General features: G+C 39.4%; 1 protein-coding gene across 1 annotated transcript; it reads right to left on the bottom strand.

Moving 5' to 3' along the window:
- Positions 1-298: 298 nt before the first annotated feature.
- LOC118578349 (olfactory receptor 10V1-like) lies at positions 299-1,429 on the bottom strand. Its single transcript, XM_036179232.1, has one exon. The coding sequence runs from the start codon at positions 1,420-1,422 to the stop codon at positions 358-360; it is 1,065 nt and encodes a 354-aa protein (XP_036035125.1). The 5' UTR covers positions 1,423-1,429; the 3' UTR covers positions 299-357.
- Between the last annotated feature and the right edge of the window lie 15,458 nt (positions 1,430-16,887).

A 16,887-nucleotide genomic window follows, 5' to 3' on the forward strand; every position in this document is an offset into this window, starting at 1 on the left:
AGCAGGATGTCAGGATACTTTTAATGTTGAAAAGCAAAGTCAAAGGAGCATTTATGGATGTAGATGCATTGGTGTCTATAAGACTTTAACAATGTGACAGATTGACAGCCATCTTTACCACTCAACTCATTCATTCGTTTCCTCTTTTCTTCTCTGACTTTCCTCTGCCAGACCTTATTCTAAGTCCTGTGGGAGAAAAGAAGGCTCTTTATGGTGGCATGAGTCAATCCAGGACTTAGTCACTGAATAGTGAATCTATTAGCAGTTGGGGGATGATGATGAGCACTTCACAGACCAAGGGAGTAGCAAGCACAACTACTGTTCCATTGTCATTGTTTATTGTGAGCTTCCTTTCCATCAGTCCTTCCTTGTTTGGTGGATAATTTTCCTAGGAAGGAATGTTTCTGGCTTCCTGGGCCAGAACATTCTTGCCAAAAGTCTTTTTATTGCATCAGTCACCTCCTGGTTCCTTATGCTGTAGATTAAGGGGTTCAGCAATGGGGAGAAAAAGGTATAGACAACAGATACTGCCCTGCCTTCCTCTGGGGTATAGCTGGAGCTCGGGCGAAGGTAGATGAGGGTGCAACACCCATACTGCAGGGCAACCACAAGGAGGTGTGAGGAGCAGGTGGAAAAGGCCCGGCGCTTCCCCTCGGCTGACTTCATCCTCAGGATGGTAGCCACAATGCAACCATAGGAGAGACAGATAAGGAGAAAGGGAATGGCCACCGCAGCCACGCTGATGGCAAAGAGAGCTGCTTGGTGCATGTGGGTGTCTGTGCAGGCCAGGCGCATGACTGCAGGCATGTCACAAAAGAAGTGGTAGATCTCATTGTGGCCACAGAATGGAAGGTGGCAGATCAGAATGGTCAAAGGCAATGACAACAGGAATCCCAGCCCCAGGGAACCTAAAGTCATCTGCCCGCACAGCTGCCAACTCATAATGAGGCTGTAATGCAGTGGATGACAGATGGCCACATACCTGTCATAGGCCATGATGGCCAGCAGGACACAATCAGATCCTCCTAGAAGGATGAAGAAGAACATCTGAGCCCCACAGCTGGGCAGAGAGATAAGCATCTTCCCCATGGAGAGGATACTAGCTAGAGTCAACGGAGCAATGTTGGTGGAATAGCCAAGCTCTAATGTGGCCAACACAAAAAGGAAGAAGTACATTGGGGTATGGAGGGAGTGATCCTGCCAGACGGTAAGCCCAATGGTGAGGTTTCCAATGAGGCTTCCTAGATACAGCAGCAAGAAGCCCACAAACACCAGGGAAGCTACTGTGGAGTTGGTTGAAAAGGGGCGGAAGTGGAAATATACCACTCCGGTCTGATTTTCCTCCTCCATTAGACCTAGTACAAGGAAAGAAGTTAAGGGTAAAGTTACTGTCCCAATGTCACTAAACTGTGTTAAAGACATAGTCTACAGTCAATGAGTACTTAGCCTCACTCAGGGCTTCCTTTCAACCCCCACTATCCCTGTAACTTTGGAGAAATGTGGACCCCAGCATTTTCACTGTGAAACTCAGAAACGCATAACACCTACCTCAGAGTGCTGGTGAAAAATAAATGAGACCCCATGTCTATAAGCACAGAGACCAATGCCAGACAGGCACGAGGTTCTCAATACACGTTTCCTTGTGACTTCCATTCTGTCCTTGGTCACCATCTGTCTCCTTTTGAAGCAAAGCTTTCTTACAAGTCTCAATGCCTCTTTGTTTCTATGCCATTCACCAGAAGAATAGCCCATACCTACAGATATCTACACATGCATGCAATTTGCACACCAAGCTCAGAAAGCAAGCTACACCAGCCTGTCCTTTACCCAGGTTGCAAATGTGGGTATTCAAAGCCCAGAGAAATTAAATAGGCCACATTGTTACCCTGAGTAGTACTTTAACTTGGAATTTTGGGTTTTTTTTCTTAACTCTTCAACAATCCACTTTCATAGTTGTGCTGTGCCAAATATCAGTCTTACTATTGCCTCGTCTTCTTTCACATTTCCCTTTATCCATGTCCTGATGGCATCTACTTTACAAAGCATTTCTAACATCCTTGTGCAGGGCTCACCCTCTCACCCACCCTAACATCATAGACCCAATGTAGACTCTTTTACACAGTTTTTAAGCTGTGTTGCTCAGTTCTGAGAGTTTTAAAGGATAGCTTCTTATTCTTGCATTATCAAATGCAATTATTAAATCCTGATTTACAAAACATTTTCTTACGTGAAAATGCAATACTTTTTTCTGAGGTATAACTTCAGGAAATAACTTTATAAAAAAAAAAAAAAAACAACTCAATTGTCCTGGTCACTAGCCGTGCATGTCTTTATTAACATTTCAATGTTTCTGAACTTGAGTTTACTGCAATCAAAACTCGTAGATTCGGGCAAACATTTCCCTATGATTGTGGTTGACCTTTTCAGTTGGATGAAACTGGCCACATGTAGTGGTCAGAGTGTTCTTTCTCTTGATGTCTGAGGAGGGAACTTAGAAAAGCCAAGCTTAAGAACACTATTGTGCTAAAAGAGAAGGGTGGGGTCAAATAACTACTGGTTTGTGTGTGTTTCCTCACCAACTAAGCCAAGCTTTGGTATGGTGGTTGACTTTTCTTTGTTTTTTATGGTGGTCAGGCTGATGGAGGGGTAATCATTTCCTTTGAGAATGTGACCACCCATAGGTGGCTTATACCCATGCAACCAGTGCTAACTGGACTCACTGGGTCATTAAAAAGAAAAGGAGGCATAAAGGTGAGAGGAGGAGAGGGCATATGCTGGGAGAGTCCTGGGGGAAAGTGAGGAGAACTTGGGGTGTATATGATCAAGATATAATTGTATATATATATATGAAATTCTCAAAGAATAAAGAGAAATAGTCATAATAAATTATGATCCTCCATGCCAGGAACTCTGTAGAGAAAGAATACTTGCAAGCTAGTTGCTAAAAAAGTGGAAGGCACAAAGATTTAGAAAAAGAAGTTGCTTTTATTCTTCAGTTTATCAGCCTATAAAAGAACTAGGTTTCATTGTGACAATTTTCGAACAAAATTTGTTTTCATTGTTTCTAGAAAAATAATTTAATAATACCTTAAAAAGTCCTATTTTGTCAAAATATTGACGATTTTCCAAGCTGGCAATGCTCCCAGAAGTGTTCATTATACCATCTCTTACGGGGTTGGGATTAAAGATATCCCGAACCAAAAACTAACATATTTAATGCAAATTTATCCATGCTACTCCAGGATTCTAAGTTTAGAAGTAAATCTAAAACAACAATAAGAGTTTCATTTTAATACAGAATAATTAAAACAATCTAATATAGAATGCTTGATTAAGCTGATGGAATATAATTGTCTGAAATCATATTTTTTAAATTGATGCATTTGTTACATAATAGCAAATAAAGCAATGTCAACAGAATCCAGATTTTAAGTTATAAACCATATTTTGCCGTTTTAAAATATTTTATTCTTTAGTAAACAGAAATACTCCATTTGGCCGGGCTGTGGTGGCGGCAGCAGCAGCAGCAGCAGCAGCGGCGCACGCCTTTAATCCCAGCACTCGGGAGGCAGAGCCAGGCGGATCTCTGTGAGTTTGAGGCCAGCCTGGACTACAGAGTGAGTTCCAGGAAAGGCGCAAAGCTACCTCAAAAAATAATAATAATAATAATAATAAGAAGAAGAAGAAGAAGAAGAAGAAGAAGAAGAAGAAGAAGAAGAAGAAGGGGAAGAAACAATTTAATTAATTATGAATACAAATAAAGAAAACAAGATCCAGGTAGCTGTTTCACACCACACCCTGTGCCTGGTCAACACAGCCCTTCACTCCACCTCATTTCCTCTTGAGCCATCTGTGCCCATGTTGGCTTCCCTGTCTACATACTATGTACGAATTGGTTTCCTTGAGGACAGCTTTTCTTTGTGCTTATACCCACTCCTACACAGTTTGTGTACATACAATAAATAAAATGCAACTGTCTCTCTATGCCAGCTCAACAAAAGCTAGTAGCTAACATGAGCTGAGTGCCTGCTGATGTTTCATGTATTGAGAAGTGACTAGTGTTTATTGGATGCCCTGTGCTTTTTCCAATCTTGGTCTCAACAATTCACGCTCTTACAGTCCCTCCTTTTTCTCGACAATTGGACTCCTGGAGCTCCACCTGGGGCCTGGCTGAGGATCTCTGCATCCACTTCCATCAGTTATTGGATGAGAGTTCCAGCATGAGCGTTAGGCTGTTCGGCTATCTGATCATGAGACTAGATCAGATCAGGCTTTCTTTCGACCATTGCCAGTAGTCTACAGTGGATGTATCATTGTGGATTTCTGGGGACCTCTCTAGCACTTTGCTTCTTTCTGTTCTCATGTGGTCTTCATTTATCATGGTCTGTTGTTATTCCTTGTTCTCCCTTTCTGTTCTTGATCCAGCTGGGATCTCCTGCTCCCCTAAGCTCTCTTTCCCTCGAACCTTGCCCTTCATTACTCCCGTACCACATTTTCTTAATCCATTCTTCAATTGAGGGGCATCTAGGTTGTTTCCAGGTTCTGGCTACTATGAAAAATGCTGCTATGAACATAGTTGAGCATGTGTCCTTGTGGTATGATTGACTATTCCTTGGGTATATGCCCAAGAGTGGTTTTGCTGGGTCTTGAGGCAGATGGATTCCCAATTTTCTGAAAAACCACCATACTGATTTCCAAAGTGGCTGTACCCTGCTTGGGAGGCCCCCTGGTGGTAGGATCAGAATCCATTTCTGGTGCATGCATGGGCTTTGTGGAGCCCACTACCTATGATGGGACTCCTCATGCATCCTTGAGGCAGGGGGAAGAGCTTGGACTTGCCTCTATTGAATATGCCTCCACATGGGAGGCCTTGCCTTCTTGTGAGAGGGAGTGAGAGGTGGGTTGGGAGAGGAGGCTGGGGGGGGGAGGCGCAGGAGGAGGGAAGAGGAGATCTTTGGTTAGTGTGTAAAATGAATGAAAAAAATTCTTAATTAAAAAAAAGAAAATAAATAAATAAAAATGTTAAGAAGTGAAACAACTTGACCAAAATTATATATCTTAAAAACAAGTATCTGTGGGACTGAAGTTCAGTGTGATGGACGTCTAAGCTGTGTCCCAGAGCATTGAGTTTGCGATGGACCTAGTCTTTGTGCAAAGTTTGGTCCAGGGACCAACAGTGGCGGCGGCAGTGTAGTTCTCCAGACATATCCAGCTCTCAAACAAATATGGTAGGTTTGTTTTGTTTGGCTTTGTTTTTTCAAATAGGTTCTCATGTCGGCTGGTCTCAAGCTCACTATGTAGCTGAGGAGAACCTCTAACTTATGCTCCTCCTTGTACAAAGGCATGTGTTTACCTCTGGAGGGCTAAGATTACAGGCCTGCATGCTAGGCTTTAAATATAATAGCTTTTTATTAAAATTCCTAACCATTACTAGGTATAAACTGATAATCTGTGAGGCCAATTCTCCCCTTTTTGTGACCTTCAGTATTATTGTGGTGATCAGGGATAACCTGTCTGGTGTCTGGTATTTTACAAGCTTGACTCTGTTACTTGCTACTAAAAATGAGCTTTGCTGTGAGTTGTTTTTTTTTTTTTAAGATTTATTTTATTTTCAGTTCTGTAGGTGTGAGGTGTGCACATGTCATCTCCTGGAGCCAGAGATACAGGCAGTTGTGAGCCATCCTATGAGGGTACTGAGAACAGCACTCAGGTCCTCTGCAAGAGCAGAACATGCTCTAAACCACTGAGCCGTTCCTCTAGCTCATGCTCTGAGAATAATATATATTTTGATATAATTGTTCTTACTTAAGCATCTGTATATAAACGAAGGCTGTCTCCATAGCAAAGGCTAACACACGTTTTTTGTGAAATTCCAGAGAATAGATATATTTTAGACATCACAGGTCACACAGTCCCTGACATAAACACTCAGCTCTACTGTTAGAAATAAAAGCATCCATGGACAACAGCTAAAAGAGGGCTGTGGCAGCCGAGTGTGGTGGTGCACAGCCCAGCACTCAGAAGGCAGAGGCAAGAGGATCTCTGTGAGTCTGAGGCCAGCCTGTTCTATAGAGCGAGTTGCAGGACAGCCAGGATTGCATAGAGAGACCCTGTCTGAAACAAATGACTGTGGTTGTGTTCCAATAATGCATTTTTTATACAAGGAGGCAGCCTGCAGAAGCCTGGAAGCTGTACTCTGCTCCTGCCTGCTTCCAAAGAAGAAATGGCAGCTTTGAATTTTGCCACCATTAATTACTAGCTATGTGACCTTGCACTAGTTAGTGATCACTTTTGTTCCCAATTTCCTATCTGGAGAATAAGAGTAGTAACAGTCCCTCCTTCAAAATGTCATCATGAACACTGACTGATTTGTGTGAAGTATCCGAGGGTCCTCTTCCCAAGAACCAACTAGTAACGTAAACACAAGCAGGAAACTTTTCTGAGTTATTGCCTTTGGACGAACAGTTTTAAGCCCATAAAATCATGCATTCAATACTTGCAGAATTGATTATGTTAGTCACCATGTATGTTTAAAATCCAGAAATCATTAAATATCTAGTAGCTAACATAGACACAGTGGAATTTTATTCAACCATGATGAAAAATGAAATCATGACATTTGCAGAAAGTGGATGGAATTAGAAATATTTATATTAGAGCAAGTTGCCCAGACTCCATAAGACAAATACCTCACGTTCCCACACACGGATTCTAGATGTTTATGTTTACGTATGTGTATATATATGGGGGCTATGGGTATAGCACATGAAAGCAGACAAGGGATGATGAGAAAGGAAAAGAGGCCTTTGAGATGGTACGGAAGGAGAATAACAGAATGCATGGGAGTAGAATAAAGGCTCCCGGGAGGAAGAAAAAGACAAAGAGAGGAAAACGGGACAGGAAAGGAGACTGTGGGAGGAGGTTCAGAAAAAACAAAATATGTGTGAAAATGTGATGCTGAGATCTATTACTTGCATACTTTAATAAATTAAATAAGTGCTAATAAGTAGTTTGTTTCTAGTTCTATTTTATTTAGAACTATCAAGATTTTTGCTGACTTTATGTGACTGTATAACATTTAGAACCCACAAATGAGAGAAAACATAATAATTGTCTTTCTGAGACAAGCTTAATTTCCTTAATATGCTTATCTCCAGTTGCATCTGTTTTCCTGCAGATGATGTAACCTCTCTCTTCTTTGTGGATTAAAAAGTCCTTTGTGACATAAGCTACATTTACTTAATGCATTCCTCTGTTGATGGACAGCTAAGTTGGATCTGTAACTTAGCTACTGTGGAGAGTGCTAAATGCCTATAGTATGTTCCTACTAAAGTCTTCCAGGTAAATATCCAAGAGCAGTAAAGCTGGGTCACAAAGCAGATTCATATTTAGTTTTTCAATTGCATAGTGATTGGACTCAATCACATTCCCCACAATGAGTGTATCAGTGACCCTGCTGTCCAGCATTTCTTACTTTTTCTTAACAAGTAATTGTGTGGTGTGGTATGGTATGGTGTGGTGTGGTGTGTGTGTGTGTGTGTGTGTGTGTGTGTGTGTGTGTGTGTGTGTACAGATGACATAAAAAGTAGAAGAGTAACTAACTGAAGAAACAAAAGAGACATTTAGAAGGAGGGAACAGAAAGGGAAGGAGGAACAGTGTATGGGGAGCTATGCTCAAAGTATAACATATACTTTGATGAAAATGGCCTCCTGTAACCTAGAACAAAGAAATTTTAAAACTTTGAAAAAGATTCAGAGTAACTGGATTTATGTTGAGGTCTTTGATCCACTTGGACTTAAGTTTTGTGCACGGTGACAGATATGGATCTATTTGCACCCTTCTACACATTGGCATCCAGTTATGCCAGCACCATTTGTTGAACATGCTTTCTTTTTTCCATTGTACATTTTTGGCTTCTTTGTCAAAAATTCTATGTTCATAGGTGTGTGGATTAATGTCAGGGTCTTCAATTCGATTCCATTGGTCCACATGTTGGTTTTTATGCCAGTACCAAGCTGTTTTTATTACTGTAGCTCTATAGTAGAGCTTGAAATCAGGGATCGTGATGCCCCCAGAGGTTGTTTTATTGTACAGGATTCTTTTGGCTATCCTGGGTTTTTTGTTTTTCCATATGAAGTTGAGTATTGTTCTTTCCAGGTCTATGAAGAATTGTGTTGGTATTTTGATGGGGATTGCATTGAATCTGTAGATTGCTTTTAGTAAGATTGCCATTTTTACTATGTTAATCTTGCCTATCCATGAGCATGGGAGATCTTTCCATTTTCTGACATCGTCTTCAATTTCTTTTTTCAGGGACTTAAAGTTCTTCTCATATAGGTCTTTCACTTGCTTAGTTAGAGTTACCCCAAGGTATTTTATATCATTTGTGGCTATTGTAAAAGGTGATGTATCTCTGATTTTCTTCTCAGCCTGTTTGTCTATTGTATATAGGAGGGCTACTGATTTTTTTTTTTTTTAGTTAAAATTGTATCCTGCTACATTGCTGAAGATGTTTATAAGCTGTATGAGTTCCTTGGTTGAATTTTTGGGGTCACTCATGTATACTATCATGTCATCTGCAAATAATGAAAGCTTGACTTCTTCCTTTCCAGTTTGTATCCCCTTAATCTCCTTATGTTGTCTTATTGCTCTGGCTAGAACTTCAAGTACTATATTGAATAAGTATGGGGAGAGTGGACAGCCTTGCCTTGTTCCTGATTTTAGTGGAATCACTTTGAGTTTCTCCCCACTGACTTTGATGTTGGCTGTTGGCTTGCTGTAAATTGCCTTTAATATATTTAGGTATGTTCCCTGTATTCCTGATCTCTCCAAGACCTTTATCATGAAAGGGTGTTGGATTTTGTCAAATGCCTTTTCAGCATCTAGTGAGATGATCATGTGGGTTTTTTTCTTTCAGTTTGTTTATATGGTGTATTACATTGACGGACTTTTGTATGTTGAACCACCCTTGCATCCCTGGGATGAAGCCTACTTGATCATGGTGGATAATTGTTTTGATGTGTTCTTGGAGTCTGTTTGCCAGTATTTTATTGAGTATTTTTGCATCAATGTGTCATGAGGGAGACTGGTCTGTAGTTCTCTTTCTTTGTTGCGTCTTTGTTTGGCTTGGGAATCAGGGTAAATGTAGCCTCATAGAAGGAGTTTGGTAATGTTCCTTCTGTTTCTATTGTGTGGAACAATTTAAAGAGTACTAGTATTAACTCTTCTTTGAAGATCTGGTAGAATTCTGCACTGAAACCATCTGGTCCTGGACTTTTTTTAGTTGGGAGACTGTTAATGACTGATTCTATTTCCTTAGGGGTTATTGGACTATTTAAATAGTTTTTCTGGTCTTGATTCAACTTAGGTATGTGGTACCTATCCAGAAAATTATCCATTTCTTTTAGATTTTCCAGTTTTGTGGAGTAGAGGTTTTTGAAGTATGACATGATGATTTTCCGGATTTCCTCAGTGTTAGTTGTTATGTCCCCCTTTTCATTACTGATTTTGTTAATTTGGATGATCTCTCTCTGCCTTTTGATTAGTTTGGATAAGGGCTTCTCTATCTTGTTGATTTTCCCAAAGAACCAATTCTTTGTTTCATTAATTTTTTGTATTGTTCTCTTTATTTCTATTTTATTGATTTCAGCTCTCAATTTGATTATTTTCTGGTGTCTATTCCTCCTGGGTGACTTTGCTTCTTCTTGTTCTAGAGCTTTCACGTGTGCTGTTAATTCATTAGTATGAGAGTTCTGCAAGTTCTTTATTATGGGCATTTAGTGCTATGAATTTCCCTCTTAGCACTGCTTTCATAGTATCCCATAAGTCTGGGTATGTGGTGTATTCATTTTCATTGATCTCTAGGAAGTCTTTAATTTCTCTGTTTATTTCTTCCTTAACCCATTGGTGATCAGTTGAGCATTATTCAATTTCCATGAGATGGTAGGCTTTCTGTAGTTTTTGTTGTTGTTGAACTCTAACTTTAAACCATGGTGGTCTGATAGAACACAGGAGATTATTCCAATTGTTTTGTGTTTGTTGATATTTGCTTTGTGGCCAAGTATGTGGTCAATTTTAGAGAAGGTTCCATGAGGTGCTGAGAAGAAGGTATATTCTTTTTTGTTAGGATGGAATGTTCTGTAGATATCGATTAAGTCCATTTGAGCCATAACATCGGTTAAGTCCTTTATTTCTCTGTTAAGTTTTGATTTGGCATTATCTGTCCAGTGGTGAAAGCAGGGTGTTGAAGTCTTCCACTATTAATGTGTGGAGGTTTATATGTGATTTAAGCTTTAGTAATGTTTCTTTTACATATGTGGGTGCCCTTGTGCTTGGGGCATAAATGTTCAGAATTGAAACTTCATCTTGGTGGATCTTTCCTGTGATGAATATATAATGCCCTTCTTGATATCTTTTGATTGATTTTAGTTTGAAGTCTATTTTGCTGGCTATTAGGATGGCTACACCAGCTTGCTTCTTATGACCATTTGATTGATTTTCCCAGCCTTTTATTCTTAGGTAGTGTCTATCTTTGAATTTGAGGTGTGTTTCTTGTATGCAGCAGAAAGATGGGACCTGCTTTTGTATCCATTCTGTTAGCCTGTTTCTTTTTATAGGTGAATTAAGTCCATTGATATTAAGGGATACTAACGACCAGTGTTGTTCATTCCTGTTATTTTTTGGTGGTAGTGTGTGTGTGTACTTCTCTTCTTTGGGGTTTATTGCTGTGGTGTTATCTATTGCCTGTGTTTTCGAGGGCATATCTGACTTCCTTAGATTGGATTTTCCTTCTAGTGCTTTCTGTAGGGCTGGGTTTGTGGATAAGTATTGTTTAAATCTGGCTTTGTCTTGAAATGTCTTGTTCATTCCATCTATGAAGATTGAAAGTTTTACTGGGTACATTAGTCTAGGCTGGCATTCATGGTCTTTTAGTGTCTGCATTACATCTGTCCAGGTTCTTCTAGCTTTCAAAGTCTCCATTGAGAAATCAGGTGTTATTCTGATGGGTTTGCCTTTATAAGTTACTTGGCCTTTTTCCTTTGCTGCTCTTAATATTCTTTCTTTATTCTGTATATTTAGTTGTTTAATTACTATGTGGTGAGGGGACATTTTGAGGGGTTCTAGTCTGTTTGATGTTCTATAGGCTTCTTGTATCTTCATAGGCATTTCATTCTTTAAGTTGGGGAAGTTTTCTTCTATGATCTTGTTGGATATATTTATATGTGCCTGTGAGTTGGTATTCTTCTTCTTCCTCTATCCCTATTATTTGTAGGTTTGGTCTTTTCATGGTGTTCCAGATTTCTTGGACATTTTGTGTTATAATTGTTTTAGCATTGGTATTTTCTTTGACTGACCAATCCATTTCCTCTATTGTATCCTCTGCACCAGAGATCCTGTCTTCCATCTCTTGCATTCTGTTGGTTATGCTTGCATCTGTGTTTCCTGTTTGTTTACTCAGATTTTCTATTTCCAGCATTCCCTCTGTTTGTGTCTTCTTCATTGTTTCTATTTCCCTTTTCAGGTCTTGGACTGTTTCCCTCACCTGTTTCATTGCTTTTTCATTGTTTTCTTTAAGGGATTTATTGTTTTCTTCTGTTTTATTTGTCTTTTTCTCTAGATTTTTATAGAGTTGTTCCCATTTTTTGTTTGACTTTTCATTTTGTTTATTGATTTCCTCTGCTTTTTTGTTTATCTTTCCTCAATTTCATTTTTTATTTTTTCTTTAAAAGCCTCTAGTGGGTTGGGGATTTAGCTCAGTGGTGGAGTGCTTGCCTAGCAAGTGCAAGGCCCTGGGTTAGATCTTCAGCTCAAAATAAAAAGAGAAAAGAAAAGAAAAGCCTCTAGCATCTTTGTGATGTTACCTTAAGGTTACGTTCTTCTGCTTCTTCCACTTTGTGATGTTCAGGTCTTGCTGTTGGAGGAGGGCTAAGTTCTGGTGATGCTGTATTGCTCTTTATGTTGCTGTATGTACTTCTGCTTTGATGTCTGCCCATATCCTCGTGGATTTGTCCTTGGTCTTATCAGCACTCTTGGTCTAGTCAGAGCTGACAGATTTGGCATTTCAGGAAGCCTCTCTTGGTCCAATGAGAGGTGGCAGATTCTACTTCTCTGAAAGCCACTCTTGGTCTAATCAGAGCTGGCAGATTCCCTGTCTCCTGAGTTTACTCTTGGAGCAATGATGGCTCTTTGTCCAATGAGAGCTCTCTCTTTCTCTGGGCCGGTGGGAACTCTCTGGGCTGGATGGGAGCTCTCTGGGACAGATGCGAGCTGGGGGCTGGTCTCTAAGTCTCAGGAAGTGCGGGGGGGGGGGGGGGACGAGACGGTGTCTCGGGCAGATGGATGTGGGGGCAGAGTGTGTAGATTGCTGGGGGTGGGGGGTCTTGGAGAAGGGGCAACCTTCCCTCGGGAGCCCGGCCCAATGGCCAGCAACTGGGGCCAAGTTGAGTGGGTCTTCCCTGGGAACTGCTGGTGCCCAGGGATGGGACCTAGGGGCAGGCCTCCCTGGGTATTACCCCAAACACTCACCTCTGATCTGGATGGGAGCTCTGGGCTGGATGGGAGCTGGTGGCTGGTCTCCAATTCTCAGGAAGTTGGCGCAGGGGGGGGAGGGCATCCCTCAGGCAGATGGGTGTGAAGGTAGGACGTGTAGATTGTAGGGTCCAATGGGAGTCTCTGGTCTGGATGGGAGCTCCAGACTGGATCAGCCTTTCAGTTTTTTATTAAACCAATAAGAGTGACACATCTTCACAGTGTACAAAAAGATTATTCCACAGCATTTCCCCCTTTTGTCTAAAAAAAAAAAAGGAAAGGTCTTAACTCTAACACAGCAAAACTATATACAATAAGAACAATTATCAGGAAAGAAGTACACTCACATGTCCAGTTCATTTGTATTTGGCAAATTCAGAGAAAATACTCCATTAACTATCCACTCTTGATGAGTTCAGAGTTTTGTACCTAATTTACTTTCTATCATAACAAAGGAAAACTATAACTATGACTATCTAGTCTTCAATTCCATTAAAGATCCCAGAAGGGCTGGGTGGTGGTGGCACATGCTTTTAATCCCAGCACTTGTGAGGCAGAGGTAGGTGGATCTTTGTGAGTTTGAGGCCAGCCTGGTCTACAGAGTGAGATCCAGGAAAGGCGCAAAGCTACACAGAGAAACTCTGTCTTGAAAAAAAAAAAAGATCCCAGAAGGATATAATATTACCTGAGTAAACAGAAAGTGCAGAGCAAGCAACTTCTAAAACTAAAAGCAATGACAGAAATAGCTGACTGTCTGGACAGTTAACCATGGTTCCTCTGCAACATTGGGGCATCCATCTTCAGCCTACAGAACTAGAGTATCTGACAGATGTTTCTTTGAAGCAGGAATTTTTGAGGGTTTGTCCTACCTTGTCTTGGTAAAGTTCAGCAGTTGCTATTTTGTGTCCTGCTTGTCCAGTTTGGACAGAATACTGTATACAGCCAAGGCAAGGGCATTTTCTTGCTCAAATGGCTAGCTTTTGTCACAAAAAAAAAAAACTCTAGTTGGGGGTTCATTGATTCCCATCATCCTTTTTTGAAGTAAATTGATGCTGCCAAGAGCAGACATGTCTCACAGTCAAGAAAAGTCTTATATTAGTAAAACATTTTAAATGCCATAGTCTGTAGGTCTTAGAAGTGTTTGCAAATCACATATATAACTAAAATATATATATGTATGACCTTGAAAATATACCTAACATGACTATTAGTTTGATAGTTATAGATAACTATTAACCTGCATGTCTTTATTATCCTAAATAGCTTTTAAGGACTAAAATTTCACATTTCATTTTTAAATGAATTGCATAGGTACAATATCTTAAATAATAATAAAAATATATATAAAGTATAACAAAAATAACCTTAAATTTGCATCAAATATACAAAAATACCTTAAACAAGAAATGTATATATAGTATAACAAAAATAAAAATTTGTATCAATATACAAAAATTCATGCCAATGTAAAATATTAGAGATTAATAGTTGCTTTTAGTTTAAAATAGAATCAATGATCTGTCCTTTTATCCTATAATTTACATATCCCCTTTTTCTTTTCAGAATGAGATCCCTGAATCTAATTGCCATTGCTTACTTTCTTCCCTGACCATGACCAATAACAGCTTGTAATCAACACCCCTGAATGATGATAAACTTCCATTGAACAACCAAAAACCACCCACCCTGCCCCTTGGGAACGTGAGCATTGTGTTCTCTAGATTGCTTCCTGTTTTCAGGGTGCACTGGCATCTTTGGGGGATCCTGAGAAAATTAGGATAATGGTCAAGTCCTTGCTATAGTAGACTGTGAGGCTGAACTATCTCAGCCAGTAGCCTTGAAGCTCTTCTGGATGCAGAACTCTGAGGAAACTGCAAAAGAGGCATCCTGAGAGGCTGGATCACCTGGCCACCCATTTTCACTGGTGTCTGGTCCCCTGGCTCTGAAAACACATAAACTTTCAAAGGTAATATACATATCTGCATTAACACAAGTATAAACTGTGCATTATACACAAGCCAGCCAAAGATGATTTTTTTTTTATGTTTAAACAGGTAAAATATATGTCACCTGTCTTGTAGTATTTTTGGTATATTTCTTTAAGTCTATGGTCAGGATTTTCAGGGGGTCCTCCCCAGATCAAACCTGGTCTCTATCAAACTTGAAGGAATCAACAGCCTTTCCTTTCCTGTGGAAACAAAAACATAACCTCTTCCTCAATACAATATATTTTTTACTTCCATTTTGAAGTTAAGACATTTTTAAAATAGGTTAGTTTAATTTAGTAGTTTTTATAATCTAATGTCTCCCAGCAGCTATTGTTTGCTCATCAGCAATAAAAAAATGTAAAGTCAATAAAACACCACATAGGGCCCAGACTCCTTGTGTATTTTCCATCTCTATGTGGCTTATCCTTTTTATATTATTTTATTTTTTCTTTAAAGACTTTATTTATTTATAAACTATTTTCTATGATTATCTATACCCATTGTCTTTGTTGTTTTTTTTAAGCCTGCACACATTGTTAAACACACTGTAACCTGTTTAGAGGTTCGTTTTTCTTTTTTCATCTGAAACTGCTTTACTACATATCTGTAATATTTTCTGTCTGCATGAGCAAAACTTAAACCTGTGCACAGCTTAGTTCATTGCACACTGGCAGCTCAACTCTGCAGGCAAAGGCCAGGAGATGTGTCTCTGTACGGCAGCCTTCATGAGACACTCTGGGACTAGGAAGCCATGTTTGGCTCCATTTTTGTGTGTTTGGAAGCTTTTTTTAAAGCTTTTTCAGGTCTTATGTGGAAATACATGCCCCGTGTTGGATGCCATTTGTAGACAAATTTTTCTTTGAGCCATCAGCTCACAAAAAACAACACAGAGACTTGTTATTAATTATGAAAGCTTGACATATAGCTTAGGCTTGTCCCACTAACTCTTATAACTTAAATTAACCTATTTCTATTCATCTAAGTGTTGCTGTGTGACTCATGGCTTTTACATCTCCTCCTGCATGTCTGTTCTCTCTGCAACTCCCTTCTTCCCAGCATCTTCTCTGACCCAAAAATCCTGCCTAGCTACTGGCCATTCAGCTTGTTATTAAACCAAACAGAGTGACACGTCTTCACAGTGTACAAAAAGATTATTCCACAACCCAGTTCTTCAACAAGATAGACAAATCCTTATCCAACCTAACTAAAGGCAGAGAGATAATATCCAAATTAATAAAATCAGAAATGAAAAGGGACAACCAACACTGAGGAAATCCAGAGAATCACTAGATCACACTGCAAAAACCTGTATTGCATAAAATTGGAAAATCTAAAAGAAATAGACAAATTTCTTGATACATGCCAGATACCAAAACTAAATCAAGACCAGATAAACAATTTAAATAGAGCTATAACCCCTACAGAAATAGAAGCATTCATTACAAGTCTCCTAACCAAAAAAAAAAAAAAAAAAAAAGTCCAGGGCCAGATTGTTTCAGTGCAGAATTCTACCTGATTTTCAAAGAAGAGCTAATAACAATACTCTTCAAATTATTTCACAAAACAGAAACAGAAAGAACATTGCCAAATTCTTTTTATGAGGCCATAGTAACCATGACTACCCAAACTACCCAGACTCAACAGAGAAAGAGAATTACAAATTTCCCTCATGAATATTGATGCAAAATATTTGTAAGCTAAATTCAAGAACTCATCAACCATGATCAAGTAGTCTTCATCCCAGAGATGCAGGGATGGTTCAACATATGAAAATCTGTCAGTGTAATCCACCATACAAACATATTGAAAGAAAAAAACACATGATCATCTCCTTAGATGCTGAAAAATCAGTTGACAAAATCCAACACCTCTTCCTGACAAAAGTCTTGGAGAGAGTAGGGATACAAGGAACATACCTAAACATAATAACAGCAATATACAGCAAGCTAACAGTCAACATCAAATTAAATGGAGAGGAACTAAAAGCAATTCCACTAAAATCAGGAACAGGACAAATCTGTCCACTCTCTCCATATCTACTCAATATAGTACTCAAAGTTCTAGCTAGGGCAATAAGACAACAAAAGAAGATCAAGGGGATACAAATTGGAAAGGAAGATGTTAAAGTATCACTATAATGAACCAGATGATATGATAGTATACATAATTGACCTCAAAAATTCTACCAGGGAACCCCTATAGCTGGTAAACACCTTCAACAATGTGACTATATACAATATTAACTCAAAAAATATCAGTAGCTCTCATATATAAACAATAAATGGGCCGAGAAAGAAATCAGGGAAATAACACCCTTCACAATAGCCACAAATAATGTAATGTATCTTGGGGTAACTATAGCCAGACCTT

The sequence above is a fragment of the Onychomys torridus genome, chromosome 1, assembly GCF_903995425.1.
Source record: "Onychomys torridus chromosome 1, mOncTor1.1, whole genome shotgun sequence".
Lineage (NCBI taxonomy): Eukaryota > Metazoa > Chordata > Mammalia > Rodentia > Cricetidae > Onychomys > Onychomys torridus.